This window comes from Mauremys reevesii, linkage group 5 (genome assembly GCF_016161935.1).
Source record: "Mauremys reevesii isolate NIE-2019 linkage group 5, ASM1616193v1, whole genome shotgun sequence".
Lineage (NCBI taxonomy): Eukaryota > Metazoa > Chordata > Testudines > Geoemydidae > Mauremys > Mauremys reevesii.
The window spans coordinates 26,292,714-26,308,854 of NC_052627.1; the positions used below are offsets into that span (position 1 = coordinate 26,292,714).

General features: G+C 43.8%; 1 protein-coding gene across 8 annotated transcripts in view; it reads right to left on the reverse strand.

The window, feature by feature from the left end:
• UNC5C (unc-5 netrin receptor C) overlaps nt 1-16,141 on the reverse strand; it is a 346,384-nt gene that overhangs the window by 281,504 nt on the left and 48,739 nt on the right. The window contains exons 1-2 of one of the 8 annotated variants that reach the window (XM_039541741.1): nt 4,847-4,880; nt 4,557-4,667 (exon numbers count right to left, since the gene is read on the reverse strand). The exons of 5 other annotated variants lie outside the window; for them this stretch is intronic. In XM_039541741.1, the coding sequence (XP_039397675.1) occupies nt 4,557-4,667; nt 4,847-4,850 (115 nt within the window). In that variant the 5' untranslated portion in view covers nt 4,851-4,880. Of the gene's footprint in view, nt 1-4,556; nt 4,668-4,846; nt 4,938-16,141 lie in introns of those variants that run through there. 2 more of the 8 variants (XM_039541746.1, XM_039541745.1) reach the window with 2 other exon arrangements.

Here is a 16,141-nt window from a genome sequence, read left to right on the forward strand (position 1 = left end):
CCCTGTGTTTTCCCCCTTTGGTCGCTTCTCCTCACTCTTGTGGTGCACAGGCCAACACCCCGAGGTAACTGTCACACAGGGCTCTTGTGACTCGCCAATTGCAGACCTCAGGTCAGGTAGTGTTTTGAAGGCCAGTAAACCACTCAACCCTTGTCTTCTCTTCATAAATAATTCCTCTAGACCATTGAGGAAGAAGACTAGATGTGGCTTTCGGTTTCTTTATTGTTACGTGAGAGCACTCTCAGGTCCTCCATCTATGCAAGCAGCCTATTCCTCCGTGGGAAACCCTAGTGGTCTACTGGGAGTGGTGAGAGAAAGCAGTCAGCAGCGACTGCTCTCCTAGCTGGAAACCTCACTCCTGTGCATTTTTTATGCAATCAATCATGAAGGAAAGGTCAACAGACAGCTTTCAAATAACTGATCCATTTAACTACTGACATTGATCTGGGCCAGAGGCGTGGAGTTGGGAGAAGGGGAGGGGTTCAGTGGTCAATCAGTGGAAACCTAAACCCCTTTCAGCCTAGTAGAAAGACTAAACGTACTCCCACAAGCTTTTTAACCTCTTACAATGATTTGCTTAAGGCATTAAGTGGTCCCTACACTGATGACTGAGCTGATTTTAAAAGAAAAATTCTTTTTCCTGCATGAAATTAAGATTCTAGATCACAGGAGAGATTGGATTTGTCTTTCTCAAAGGAGCGTGGGGCTGCACTGGTACATGCAGTGCAGGGAAGGAGCAGGGGTTGTGTTCAATTTCAAAATCATAACTGACGTAAACTGGTAAAGCTCAGGGAAATTTCAGAGCTGATGCACTTTGCCCATAGCCTGGGAGGTGACAGGGTTGGTGACATAAGCACTTCCTGTTGTGCAACCCATAGAACCCTATTGGTATCAGCCAATATGGAGACCACCTAAATTCTCTCCCAACTAATGAGAACACTCCAGTGGTTAGAGTGCTTGCCTGCCTGGGACTCAAAAAAAACCTGGGTTCAATTTCTTGCTCTGCTGTTAGTTGCCCAAGATCACAGAGGAAGGCACTTAGTCTCTCTAGGTGCAAACCACAAAGCAAATTAGGAGCCTAAACTCTAGTTAGGTGCCTCAGACTCTGTGCATGGCTCCACTGTAATCCATGAAACCCCTGCTTGGCTGCCGCCAAACCTTCATTAGGCGCCATAGGTGTTGGGGTTGTAAAATTTTTGATTGGGGCCAGGGGATGGGTTGGACTCCAGGGGAGCCTGGGCAGTGAAGCCTCCCAGGCAGGGGGAAATACCTGGCATATGGGCCATATCTCTGTCATACCTGGTGCACAGGTATAACAGTCTCTGTCCTGTTGATCAGGGCAGCCAGGCCAAATTGAGTGACATTGCAACCCTGTGTGTCAAGCTCAAACACCACTGAAACCTGGCACAGCCAGGCAGGTAACTTGAGCCCCCTCTTCTGATTGTGCCCTGGGCCCAAACATTGGTGGGGCCCAGGCCCATATCATCTAATGCCTATGCTCGGTGCCTAACGTTCTGCTGTAAAAATTCCCTTGGTGACTAAGATTTAGACATTGGGACATGTGCACTGCTGCCTGGGCACCTATCTCCTCTGTAAGCCCCAGAGTGATTCACAAACCAGGGAATCTAGGCCTTCGTCCGCCTATGCCACATGCAGGGCCTGACCCAGCAGGCTGCTGCTGAGCATGCCTGCCAAACTGGATCCCATTCAAAATCTGGTCAGAGGTGGTGATGGTGGTGCGGCGCCCCTGTAACTTTTTAGCCAAGTGGTTAAAGCACTCACCTGTATTGTGGAAGACCCAGTTTCAATTCCCCCCGCTCTGCCTGAGATGGAGAAAGAACTTAAACAGGGGGCTTCTACCTCTGAAGAGAGTTCTTTAGCCACTGAACTATCAGATATTCTCATGTGGGGCTCTGTCAGTCTCTCCTGTTGAAGCAATAATGACAATGTGATTGGAGCAGGGGGACAGAGTCATTGTCAGACTCTCTCTCTTTCTGTCTGGCCCAATGACTGTTTGACTGTGGATAAATACTTATACTGATATTGGGCCAGAGAGAGAGAGAAAGAATGATTCTGTTGTCTGCAGGGTAGGGCACACACCTGAGAGGTGGGAGATGCCAACTCTAGTCCCCCTTCTCCAGTCACTCTCATCTACAGTGGACCAACTTCAACCGGAAAAACTGAGGGATCCCATCAGAATGTGGGTAGAGCACACCTCTGAGAGGTGGGATTCTCCCCCTCTGGCAGAGAGAGGTGAACTGAACCTATGTCTCTCAGATCCTATGTGAGTGCTCTAACCATTGGGATATAAGTTATAAGGTGGGCACCACCACCACCACCTTCTCCTCCTCCTCCAGCTGGTTTGTGTGGAGCGAGGCAGGCACCAAATTCTGGAAGCAGCAGCTTAGGCATCTTAGTCACCTGACTGCAGGTGGCTGGTTCTTATTCATGGATCACAAAGCAGAGTGAGGCACCTCCCTGCAACCCAGACTTAGGCACCTATCTCTGAGAGAAGGGAGGGGCTCAGTACACCCACCTGTGTTTGATATCTCCCATTGGCTAGCTTAGGCACCTCCTCACTTAGCACGCTGGCTTTTGCGGATAGTATTTGCAAGTGCCTATTTCTCCCCATTTATTGTATAGGGGGTCTAGGCACTTAACTCAGGTTAGTGGGTCCCTGTGTTGTTCCTGTGACTTTCTAAGTGCCTAAAAAGCTAGATGTTGTAATGCTCAGCATTGCAATGCCCAGTCCCTTCACTGGATCCCACCCTCTGTGCCTCAGTTCCCTATCAGTAAAATGGGGATAATGGTACTTTCCTATCCCAAAAAGGGTGTTGCAAGGGTAAATCTGCTAAAGACTGTGAGGTGCTCAAATACTACAGTAACAGGACCATAGAAGTACCTAAGAGAAAGGGCCTGATGCAAAGCCCACTGAAGAATTCCCATTGACTTAACTGGGCTTTGGATCTGGCGCCATCTAAAGGGAAAAGAGTTCCTGGGTAACAGAGAACGGTTCCCCACGTTGAAAGAGTTGGATGGTCCTCAGCGTCACATGTGAGCTCTTTCTTAAATCAAGTGTAACAGGGAAAGATTTTCTGCTTGAGACATTACCAGAACCAGAAGACAAGAAATCCTGTGTGTGTTTCTGTATGTCAGGGGAAATATTACATTAAAGAGAATTAGATAGCAGGTGTAGGATTAAACCACAAAACTTATCCACTATGGAGAGTAATGTAAGGTAATCTTTTCTATAAAAGGCAGAAGATTAAAGTAAATAACTGAAAGAAGCCTAGGAAATTCTAAGCTTTCAGTAACTAGCCAGATGGAGAATGCAATCTAGACATGTATGCTACACGTTACATTCCACATGTCTGATACACAAGCTACTATTGAGGAATATTATGGCTTTTCATGGCCCTCTCCCTGCATTATCCCCCCAAAATATGTATTTAAATTGCTAAATTTAATTAATAAGCCATTAAAAGCACAACTGCATTACAAATCTAATCACAAATGGAATTTGGGCAGAGTTTCCAAACCTCTAGCACAGGGGTTGGCAACCTTTCAGAAGTGGTGTGCCTAATCTTCATTTATTCACTCTAATTTAAGGCTTTGCATGCCAGTAATACATTTCAACATTTATAGAAGGTCTCTTTCTATAAATCTATAATATAGAACTAAACTATTGTTGTATGTAAAGTAAATAAGGTTTTTAAAATGTTTAAGAAGCTTCATTTAAAATTAAATTAAAATGCAGAGGCCCCCGGACTGGTGGCCAGGACCCAGGCAGTGTGAGTGCCACTGAAAATCGGCATGTGTCCCATATGTTGCCTACCCCTGCTCTAGCATATGTGCTGTAGGAACCCACAGCTCTTCCCACTGACAGTACTCCTCTCTCTCCTTGCTTTTGGTAAATCTGGCAGGCTCATTATTTGAGCCAAAAGGATTTAAAACAAAATGACACATAAGCCTAAATATGTTTTCCAGTCATTTATCAATGAATGAATTTCTATATTTGGCTTTTTCAACAAGTCTTTGTATACATGGTGGCAATATTAACTAACAGATAAAAGGGATGAAGGATTTCCCAGTAGCTAGGGTGCTAGGCTGGGATTTGGGTTCAATTGCTTCTTTCTACGAGATTCCTGTATGACCTTAGGCAAATGAACTCAAAGAGAGTTAGGTGCTTTTAAAAAAATCCTACAAAGAACCTATATCTTTAGGTGCCTAAAGACCTACCAAAAATCTAGCCCTTATCCTCTCTGACCCAGATCCACAAAGGCACAGAAATTAGGAGCGTAAATACCTTTGTGGAACTGGGCCTCTATACCTCAGCTACCCCCTCAAAAGTGCAAATAATCTTTATCTTGCAGGGGTGTTGTGAGGATAACTACTTTCAACATGATATATTATCAGATACAATGGTAATAGGGGCCAGATAAGTACAATATATAAACAGACAAAGTCAATGACTGGGAGGCAGGATTCCATGCCACTAACTTGCTTTGTGATCTTAGGAAAGCTATTTAACTTCCCTGAAATTTCATTTTACCTACCTGTAAAATAGTCTTTTTCTAATAAATTCATGCTGTGTGGCTTAATTGATGTTTGTAAAGTGCTGTAATAAACTCGTGCACCATAGAAATGCAAAGCGGTAGTATTCTGAACTGCAGAGAAGATACAATGTAAAAAGAAACATTTGAAATCACAACTCCATGATACCAAACATCTCCAGAATCTGAGATTAAAAGCAGAGATGGGCCCAGGCTGGGCCAAGCCAAACCATATATGAACATGGTTCTAAACAAAGAAGAAAATGTTAGAAGGTTTATTTTAAGGGACTTACCCATTTGTAGACAAAACCTTCCTGAAAAGCCCCACTGGCATCAATAGACCTGATTCGCCACTCCCTTGCACTTTTGTCTAATCATTTACACTTGTGCTAAGTGGGTGTAAAAAAATTATCATGATTGTCATCCACTGTGGAGAGGTGTAGATGACTATGCAGAGTACAAAGCAGCAGTAAATCAGATCAACTGGACTAGTCCCAGGAGCAAGACAAACAGAATTTTTCTCTTGAGGGAGGAATTAAGACCAACTTTTAATCAAAGAATTATAGGTATCTGGCACAATGTCCCATAGGGACAGAACTTTGGTTTATTTAGCCAATGGTTGCTTCCTTTTTGATGGTATATGTCCCAGAGTACAAAAATAAGTGAAGCCTAGGGTAGCTCAGTGGTTTGAGCATTGGCCTGTTAAACCCAAGGTTGTGAGTTCAGTCCTTGAGGAAACTGGGGTTCAGTCCCATTGAGGGACCTGGGGTAAAAATGTCTGGGATTAGCCCTGCTTTGAGCAGGGGGCTGGACTAGATGAGATCCCTTCCAACCTTAATCTTCTATGATGTTGGCATAAAGCAACTAGGTAATGAGAGCACTCATATGTTAGGAACAAATAACTGGCTGCATACATGTTTTACTAGAATAGAGTCCTGCTTATCTTATACACGTTTCAAAAACTGTGTGATGTTTTAGCATTAAGAACTGAAAGCAAGCTCCAGTAATCTGCAGTTCTTCAGCAGGATAAACAAGACTCTTGCCCTTATTTTGATTAAGGAGAGCTATTACATGTTTTTCCTGAAGCTATTAGTCTGCTAGGAGCATGCTGTAATTTACAAGCCCCACCAAAAATATCCTGTTAATGAAATGAATAGGAAATTAATGCTGTCAGGCAGAAAGCTCTTTTAGCTAATAGTTTCTTGCACTTCTCATTGAAATGTTAGTGAGCAATTTTCATTTTCCAGTTATCTGAAGTTAAAAACAAAATGTAGTCTCACTGATAGTACCTTGATCATGTTGTCTCCAGGCATTATGCATTTTTACAGTATGGCAATCCACACATTGTACATTAAAACCAAAGTCTTTCACTCCTTCTGTGACACTAACAAGCATTACAGAAAACGCTGCACTATGAACAGCTACAAGGAAATGAGTGTTAGAAAACATCCCATTGCATGTACAGTAGGTTACTTAATGCACTAGTATAACACCAATGGAAACTTGTGTTCAAAATCTGCCTTGGCTCCCAAATGGAAATGGGTCTGTTAGTCCCATCTTTCTCTCTCAGGGACATTAGGTACTGCATAATTGAAAGGCAAACTCATGAAAGGCCTGCATCTGAAACAGCATGCATGTTCCAAGTCAGGATGGAGATACACTGGCAGAGCCAGATGGGGAAAGGGTGTTTCCCTATATTGGGCCCTATCCATAGCCCACTGAAATAAATAAGAAGCGTGGCTACTTCTTTGGGATCTGATCCTACTGGCTTTACTCAAGCAAACCTCTCATTTAAGTTAATTGGAATTTTGCCTAAGTAAGGGCGGCAGGTTTAGCCCTTGGTTTATAATAAAGAGGCAAAGCATACATCTTCAGTGACAGAAAAAAAGCTGACCAGAGAGACCAAAGGACACAAACAGTGCTGGCTGTGTTTTTTCTCTCCTGTTAAATCCTCTTTCAGGAATTCAGCTTTGAAGCTGTCTTGAATTACAAGTCTGACACTTCCTTTGAAAATGCTCTCAGAGTGATGAATGTCCGTTTAACTGTTTTTTTATTTTGAAATACATTATTATAAGGCCTTCTGATACTGATGGAAATGTCTATTACATGAGTAACAACTTCTGGCAAAAGACCAGCCTATAACTACTTCCATCCCAAGTAATTTGTACAAACCTTAAAGCTGAAGCAGTTCATTGGTGCTTGTACACCCCCTCAATTTATTAGAAAATGACAGAACTAGAAGTAATCAGAATATTGATTAAAATGACAGGACTGAGCCTTCAGAGGACAACAATGGCTCTTTTAAACCACAGAAGATTGAGTTTGATTTGTTTGAGGGTGTGGGTGGTTGATATTTTTGAAACTGACTTTTCCAGTTTAGGACTTGGTGCAGTGTTTCGTGCTCTGCTCAGTTTCTTGACAAGGCGCAGGAAAGCTGAAAAACTCAGATCTTGTTTTATATTTATTTTTTATTAATATTTATTATTTCATAGACCATATACGTGTCTTAAGTATTAGCCTAATTTGTGGGTACAAATGAAACAGAGGGCTACCATGGAGTGTAGGGGTCCAGTCAGGGCCGGCTCTACTGTTTTCGCCGCCCCAAGCAGCACGCCGAATTGCCGCCACGGACGGTGAGGGCAGTCTGTGTGCCGTTAGGGCGGCACGTGCGTTTCCGTGGCGGTGGCAATTTGGCGGCAGCTTTTGTCTTCAGCCAGAAGACAGAAGCTACGCCACCGCGGACAGCTGAACATAGAAGCTGCCGCCAAATTGCTGCTGCCGCAGAAACACGCATGCCACCCTAACGGCACAAGGACTGCCCTCACCATCTGTGTTGGCAATTTGGCGCGCTGCTTGGGGGCAAAAACACACAGACTGCCGCCTCTTGCAGATTGCCGCCCCAAGCACCCAATGCTGGTGCCTGGAGCCGGCCCTGAGTCCAGTGTCTGGAGAAAAGGACTAGGAGTCACCAATTCCTGCATCCCAGACCTGGCTGTAAAACTGATTAATCGCAAGCCTAATGTTGCATGGCACAGGGGTAGAACACTGCGTGTATAAACACAGTTAACATAATTAAGGAGAACACTTCTGCAGGACCACAAAATTACTCCTACCTCATAACAGGATCAAAACCAAAAAGGGAAGCAAGTATTGTGACTAACATACTCACGTGCAGACTAAGTATCCTATTTAGAATCATGTTTCCTCTTGCAGGCTAATACCAAACCCACACACAGCCTTATTTTGCAGCCTTCACTCTTGAGAGCAAAGCAGCGAGTGTACAAGAGGCTGGAGACTTGCCTCTGCTCAGTGTAGAGCAAACAACTACTCATATGTAAGGTGGGCAGAATTTAACCAAGTACAGTATTTGTAAAGCACTTTGATAATGAAACCCACTTTGCGTGTGTTCTATTACTGTTGACTTATCTCGACCCTACTTGAGTGTGACTATTCTACAGATTTTTTACTTAGGACCCAATCTTGTAGTCTTTTCACAGGTAGAACGCCCATTGACGTCAATGGAAGTTATGAGCACATAAGGACCAGATCTTCAGCTGGTACAAATTATCTCAATTGAAATCAATGGGACTATGGCAATTTATATCAGCTGAGCATCTGTGCCATGGGCTACAGGATCAGACACTATGGGTATCTGGTAGAGATAACATGTGAAAAGAAATTCAGTCAAATGCTAGTTCAAAGTAAAAGAAAAATCAAACATTTAAAGTTCACAATCATTTTCTAAACACGGTTCCTTTAACCATAGTTCTTTGATTAAAAAATATATTCCACATCTCTGCTTACAAACACATCTGGAGTCATCCAATGGTAAAAGGACACTGGGCCCAAGAAATCCTGTCTGCCCCTTTAAGTTTATCTCATCCCCACTTCCTTGCTTTTTTCATTGTATCCTTCAATCCCCTCTCTCACCATAAATATGTCTCTCTCTGTCTCTCTTGAACTCTACACTATTGGCTTTGGTCAGCAACTTAGTCCATATGTTTACTTCACTTTGAGTAAAACAGTTCTGTCTGAATTCCCGTTTACTCATAATTTCCTAATGATTAGTCTGTTTTTTTTAACCCAATGCCACTGTGAACAGATTACTTGCTTCTACTTTATCAGCCTCTGTTTTTATTTTTTTAATACTCTTGTTAGATCACACTCTATTGTTCTCCTCTCCGACGAGAGAAACTCTTTTTTTCTCTAGATTTTCTCTAAAAATAGGCTTAAAACTCATCCCGGTTGCCATGTGTCATGCTGTTTCTAAAGCAATAGTAGTCTGCCCGTGAAAACTTCAGCAAACCTGAACCCTGTATTCCAGATGAGGTTGAATCTTAGTGCCTTGAATAATGTAATTTCTTCAGATTTGTTTTCTCCCGCTCCACGGATGAATCTTACAGTCATGTTTGTTTTTTATCTTGCAACCCTACACTACTCTGATGATTTGAAGGGTTTTTTTCTGCCATTACCTCTAGCTTTTGTTCTAAGTCATTTTATACCACAAGTGCTGCATTTCATATGGGGCTTATTTATTACTGCTACCCTTCCTCTTATTAGTGCATTGTATGTTATGTTAAACTGCATTTTCTGTTCACTTGCCTATTGCACTTTAAAAGGAAGCTAGATTCACAGCTGGTGTAAATAGATGCAACTCCATTGATGTGGATGAAGCAGCTATGCCAGTTTACCACCAGGATCTTGCCCGTAAGACTGAAATCCCCCTGGTTCTGTTTGTATTGCTCCCTATTACTATCCACAAATAATGATCGCTACATCTGCCCTTCTTAGCCAGATCATTTACATCTGTCTACAAAGCAGGGCCCCTAAAACTAACCATTCAGGGTAACTCTCTTTCAAACCAGGCAACTTACAATGTACAGCCTCCCACGCTGCGTCCTGTTTGCCAGACAATTTTCTACCTAATCAGCTATTATCCTCCCTAGACTGTGATGCCTGACATTAACCAAACAACTTCACTAGGGAAGTTTATCCACTACCATATTTTTTTTTTAAATTGACACTGGGTTGCGTGCAGGAAACCTCTACTGCAATCTAAATGAACTACCTCCCAATTCAACAAACAGCTTAACGTAGCTGAAAATAGATTTTTTTTTTGAGGTGGATGACTAGCAATCTTGTCTTAGTTAGCCTTATTCCTTTAAACAGCCTTGCCACTGCAGGAATGTTGATTATGCTCATGCTTATTGACTTTATGATTGGTCCTGCCTGTCCACCTAAGGTGTTTATCACTCGAGTACTGTATGTGAGCACCAGATAAAGAGTACTAGCTTCTGTGAATGCCTCAAATACTTCAAAATAGACCTAGCAGAGTTTCTAACATCTCCTGGGGGTATCTTACCTGCATTCCCTCCCTTTAGAGATGTGGCTGGAAGTTTGGTAAGTTAACGGAACTTGCATCTTAGTGTACTCCTGGAGAAGTTCTTGCCATGCTATTTGTATAAGGGGAAGAGGTTCGCCATACCTTCACCCTCCCCTCCACATCCCTTCCTACCAGTAGGTGAGTGCAGAACCATGGGCAATAGTAGCAGGCAGGATTTAGCCCTGTCCGTGCTGATTCAAGAACACTGGCTTGGTCAGGTTTAATTAAAAAAATCTGCATTTATATATCTGAAAATTAATAAAAATCTTTATGGAAAAAGGTATGTACATCAAATCCTGCAAAAAAGTTCATAATAATTCTCCCATGACTGACGCTGAGCAACTCAGTCTATAATTGCCGTAGCCTATAGACTTCACCCCAGCCCACTCCTTTTTTGGAGGAGCAAGGAGAATAATGTGCAGGATATTTTCCTGGCCTCGGGAATACTGATATCACTCATTTTCTGTAAAACCTGTAGAAATGTGCATTACTTAGACCCGGTACAGGTAATATTTTTGGACCACCCTTTGACAACTGGCCATTTAATTGCACCAGCAAAATGTACATGTTTGCATGTTGCACATGAAGACGTGCGGTTTGCATGCACACAGCAAAAGAGGTACCTGTGCAAGCAATGAGCACAAGACAGCAGCTACCAGTTCTGCATGCTCAATTGACAGTTTGCATGCCCAAGTGTAGGGGGAGTTGAGTGTACTTTTTATCAGAAATGGAAGATTATGGGATTATTAGTATTATTTGTATGACTCCTGGGGGAATTCTGCGCTACTGTGCATGTGCATAATTAATGAGCTGTGCATACTTTAAATTTTTTGCACAGAAAAAAAGCTTCTGCCAAAATGTTGCTGCAGTTCCACCTTTTGCCCACCAGAGAGTGCTGTGGCACAAGAACAGCAGAAAGTATCAAGAGGGGTAGCCGCCCTGTTAGTCTGGATCTGTAAAACGTGACAATGAGTCCTGTGGCACCTTATAGACTAACAGACGTATTGGAGCATAAGTTTTCGTCTGACGAAGTGGGTATTCACCCATGGAAGCTTATGCTCCAATACTTTGTTAGTCTATAAGGTGCCACAGGAGTCTTTTGTTGCTTTTCCCAGCAGAAAATAACTTCTGCAGTTCTGCCTTTTTCCCCACCAGAGGGCACTGTGGCGATAGAACACAGCAGCAGCACTTGGCCAGCTAGGGACGAGAAAGAGCCTGCCTTCTTTGCAGCGCCTGTCAGGCCGGGTCAGGAGACAGGGGCTATGGGGAGACAGACAGCGTGGGGTGCTGGGGGAGGTCATAAGGGCTAGTGGGGGAGGACAGACTGGGGCAGGGGCTGAATGGGAGTGGACGCACAGGGCCACAAAGGGAAGGGAGGTGCAGGGCCACCTGGTGATGGGGGAGGGGTGCAGAGCTACACAGGGACAGGGGAGTGGCTGGGTGGGGGCCCAGAGACACATGGGGATGGGGGAGGGGGTACAGAGCCACATAGGAACAGGGGGTGGGGGTGCAGGGCCACATGAGGGTGGGCGGAGTGGGTGTCTGAGTGAGGGTGAAGAGACACACATGGACAGTCCTATCATGTTGGCCATGTGCTATTCTTACACTTCCTGGATCAGTGAATACAAGTTTTGCACAAACAACAGGATTTTGTTGAAGGGATTTGAGATTAGTCCAGTCTTGACAATTTGGTGTTAAGCATCTTGGAAGTTTTTTTCACAGAATGACAATAGCTACATAACAAATCTGCTATTCCTTACCACTCACATCTCCATTTCCTCCATTCTCTAGAGCAGTTTCCTCTTTTGTCTTGCTTTCGCAGCAAATATTTTAGAATAAACATTTTTACTGTTGGTTGAAATGCACCTTTGTGAAGCTCACTTGATAACAGTGATCCAAAACCACTGCAATGAATTTTCAGCATCATCATGGCTTTGGCTTATACAAGGTGTCTTTCAGCACACCAAATTCTTTAATATTTAAAGGTCAACAGCAGGAAAGAAAAAAATAGATTGAGAAAGTTGCACATCTCTGTAAACCAATACTTATACTATCATAATTTGGTTCTTCTTCTTCTAAAACAACAATAACAAACTCAAGCCATTCAGACTGACAAAGGAGACAAATTTCTTCCTGGTACAGAAATCCAAAGACTTAGTGAATTGTCCTTTATGAAACTATGCAAAGAGAGGATTCTGTATGACCCTTGATTATGGAATTTAGTGTCACATCTCAGCTGTTTAAGAGATTACTGTTCATTATAGGTGAAATTCACCCCTCTGCACTTAATCCCTCAAAATACAGCTCACTTGTGCTGACCCTCTGTGCAGAGCCAAATGCATTTAATTTTACATTGTAAAAGACACAAAGCCTGATTCTAGTCTCACAGTACTTAGACTCCAGTGTAACTCCACTGATTTTGGACAAGTAACCCCTGATTTGCACTGATGTAAATGAGACCACAATCAAGCTCACAGTCACAACCGTCATGGTGTGTTTTTAAATTCAGTGGGCCAAACTCTGCTCTTTGTTACTCTAATATAACAGTGAGGAACTCCACTGTACTTAATCAATGGACTACTCAGAATTTGGCCCAACATCTGTGACCTTTTCATCCAAAAAACTCTGTCTCATTTTTATGTGCCTGCAATTCAAATATGTGTGGGGGAAAAAGGTAGAAAATTTCTATTTTTGTTTATACAGCCTGTCTTCTGTAAAAATAAAGAGACAAATGAAACAAGTCTCAGAGGAAAACTTAGCTCCTTAACTTAGGTCCAACTTTCCTGGTTTCTACCTTATGAGTTAAGCTTAAGGAGCAGTGTATCAACTTCCCACTCAAAACAATTCCCATTGATTGCGAAAGGCTAAGGCTGGGAGCTATAAGTACAATCTCCCAGCAGCCCTGCTTGAGGATTTTCACCTCCTGAGCAGGGCTGGCTGGTCCATTATCAGAATCTGATTTTTAATTATTCATTAACTGAGAACAATTTATTGATTAAGCAGTTGTGAACAAACAACTCAAGGCCTCACAAGTGCAACAACCCCTTATACAGGTCAATAGAGCTGGGCAAACAAGAGGCCAATTCAAAAGTTCCTGCCCAATTTCCTTCCACAGCCAGGTCTTTATGAGCAAGCAGCCATGGAAGAGATCCTAGAAAAATAAACCGTGGAAACATTTCAGTGACTAAACTGAGATTTAGCAAGGTTCTCAAAGAGTGCATTGTTGTAGCCTGCTCTCATCAAAGACCACAATTCAGCCTCAGAAATGGGGCTGCTCAAACCCTGCTGCAGAGTTAGCTATATAGCTCAGGAATTCACTTCCTAACTGTACAGTGTGCCTCACAAACACCTTTTGTTCTGGTCATTTTGTGACGTAATATTTGAAGTAAAGCAAACACTTGCACACACACAGTATGAAAAGTCCCATTTATGCACATCAGGCTAAGACTAGGGTAAAGCCATTACTTGGTTCTTCACATTTTGTTAGATGATTGGGATTAATTACTGAAAACTGCTTACTCACCTCACTCCAGAAAAAATGAAGCAGCACTTTATAAATAGGTACCTCTGGTACCTTAATAATCAAATAATAATAATCTAATGATATGAATAGTAATACATTTATATAGAACTTTTCATCCCAAAGGATCCCAAAGCTATTTACAGTCTCAAAGCAATGTACACGCTGTGTACTGGAGTGGTGTGTGTGCGTGCGTGCGTCTCTCTCTCTCACACACACGATACAGATCATACTGCTGATTTACCTAGAAGCCCTCCTTAGGCTCCAAGATAGCATAATTGAGTGGCAGCTCTGCCATCTTTTAAATGGGAGCAACATGCACTCAGGGGAGCGGGGGACTCACAGTCAACTAGCACTGCCCATGTTGCTAGAATGAAATTGGCACCATCCACACATTGCATGCACTCTCCCTCCCCTTCCACTTGTGCAGAGACAGCCTTCATTTTTTCCTTCTATTTAGGAATTATTTGACCTAACACTGAAGGGCAGCCACCTCTGGGGTGGAAGTAGGGCGGGTGCAAGGATGTTTCGCGCCCTAAGTGAAACTTCCACCTTGCGCCCCCCCGAGCCCTGTGGCAGCTCTCTGCCCCCCTCAAGGCGCCCCATCCCCCGCAGCAGCTCCCCCCCTGCCCTGTGGCGCCCCCCCGCCACGGCAGCTCCCCCCGGCCCGGGAAGCCGTGCGGCAGCTCCCCGCCCCAGCTCACCTCTGCTCCACCTCCTCCCCGAGCACGCTGTCGCTGCTCCACTTCTCCTGCCTCCCAGGCTTGGGGCGGCGTGCTCAGGGGAGGAGGTGGAACAGAGGTGAGCTGGGGTGGGGAGCGATTCCCCTGCACACCCCACCCCATTACTTGCTGCAAGCGGCCCTCCCCGTGCCCCCCTGCCCCACTTCCCTCCGCCTAAATGCTGATGACGACCGGGACGGCCAAAGATCCGGCCGCTGCGGTTGCCGCCAAAGGACCCGAAATGCCGCCCCCCAAATGCTAGCGCCCTAGATGTCCGCCTAGGTCGCCTAATGGGTTGCACCGGCCCTGGGTGGAAGGCAGCAGCTACTTAAGAGCACACAGAGGTAGCACAGGAGTTTCAGGAAGGAAATGAAGGAGCATGAAAACCACAGAGGAAATTCGGAGACTTTGTATTTGTTGTCATCTTTCTGTGCTGCATAAGCACAGGAGCGGTCAAGCAGCACATGAGAAAGTGCCTGTCTGGATTTCAGAGGTTAAAATCAGGTACAATCTGCAGCTACTCTAAAAGAGTAACATGGAAATGGTTCACACACAGTGAATCTGACAAATTTTGTTTTCCCTCAGCCTTGCGAAAAAACAGCAACAAAATTAATTGCTTTTTGGTGGCAATCTCCCATTTTGATCAAAAGCAAAATGCCTCCCTTTCTCAGCAAAGCCAGTTAAAAGTTAAAAAACCAAAAACTGAAAAACAAGTAGGAAATTTCAGAAAATGATAGCAAATTCATACAATTTTACACTGTCAGCTCTTTCTTCTTTTTCTAGCCTTCATCCTAGCTGTTAATGCAAGAGTTGGAGATGTGAAAAATGTGATTTGTGGTTAATGACTACGAGCAGAGGAAAGGGCAATGCATATCTCAGGGGACTGTCAGTGGAATATGGAATTTTTTCACCTTAGGTCACTGGTTCAAGTCTGACCTCATCTGGTGGCTGTGTGGTGGCCTACATGTGAAAGGAGTTACAGAACTCAGCCCAGTTCCTTGTGCACTGAGGTCCTCAGAATCATACCACCCCCCCCACCCCCCCGAGACCTGGAAAACTATATCTGCCACTCTGGGAACCCCTGACAAGCAATACTTTCCCACATGCAAATACCAAGTCCAATGGTTTAAAACAAAGATAACTTTATTGGGGGGGACAACAAAATAAACTTGTGAAAACCAGCAATTAATAAATGGACAAATTTTGTGCAATAAGATTCCCACCCTCTTGGTTGTTTTAACCGTAATCCCAACCTCAGTCCTCTTAAAAATAGTAAGGGGTTGGGGCATTCAAGCCACTTCCCTCCTTCCCAGGTCCCCACTCACAGTTAGCTGTCCTGGGCTGAAGAAGTCCAAGGATGCTGGCAGGCCAGTGCTGCCTGGCTACTCGAGGGGCTCTTCCAGCTGACCCAGCTCAGGTGATTTCAGCTTTAATTGCTGGCTAAGGAGACCCACACTAGAGTCCTTAGGTAGGCTGTTGCTCTCTCTGCAGCTTCAGCCTGAACTACCTCAGCTCTGCGCCATCTATTGCCTTAAAGCTACTATCACTGCAACTCTGCACTGTCTGTGTTCTACAGTAGTCTCAGCTCAGCTCTTTATAGAGGGATCAGTGGTACCTGGAACCCTTTACAAAGACGTCTCCACCAGAGTTGCTTACATGTGGACAAACAGATTACTTCAAAGTCCAGTGATGGCAACCTGGGATCTTTCACTCACTAGCACTACATTCTTTAAAACAAAACAAAGAAAGACAGCCTTCTATTTGCTTCTAAGTTTTAAAAATAAACATAACTCCACTGGGAGTCTTGCCTGAGTGAAAACTGCAGGAATTGGCTCACATTTAGTCCATGGTCTGTAACAGGCGGTTTCTCAGAAATATTCCGGATAATCATAATTAAAACCTCTGTGATCCTCAGTCTCAAAAGTTTTGCTTACATGGAGGAATTTACAAAAAAACAACAAAA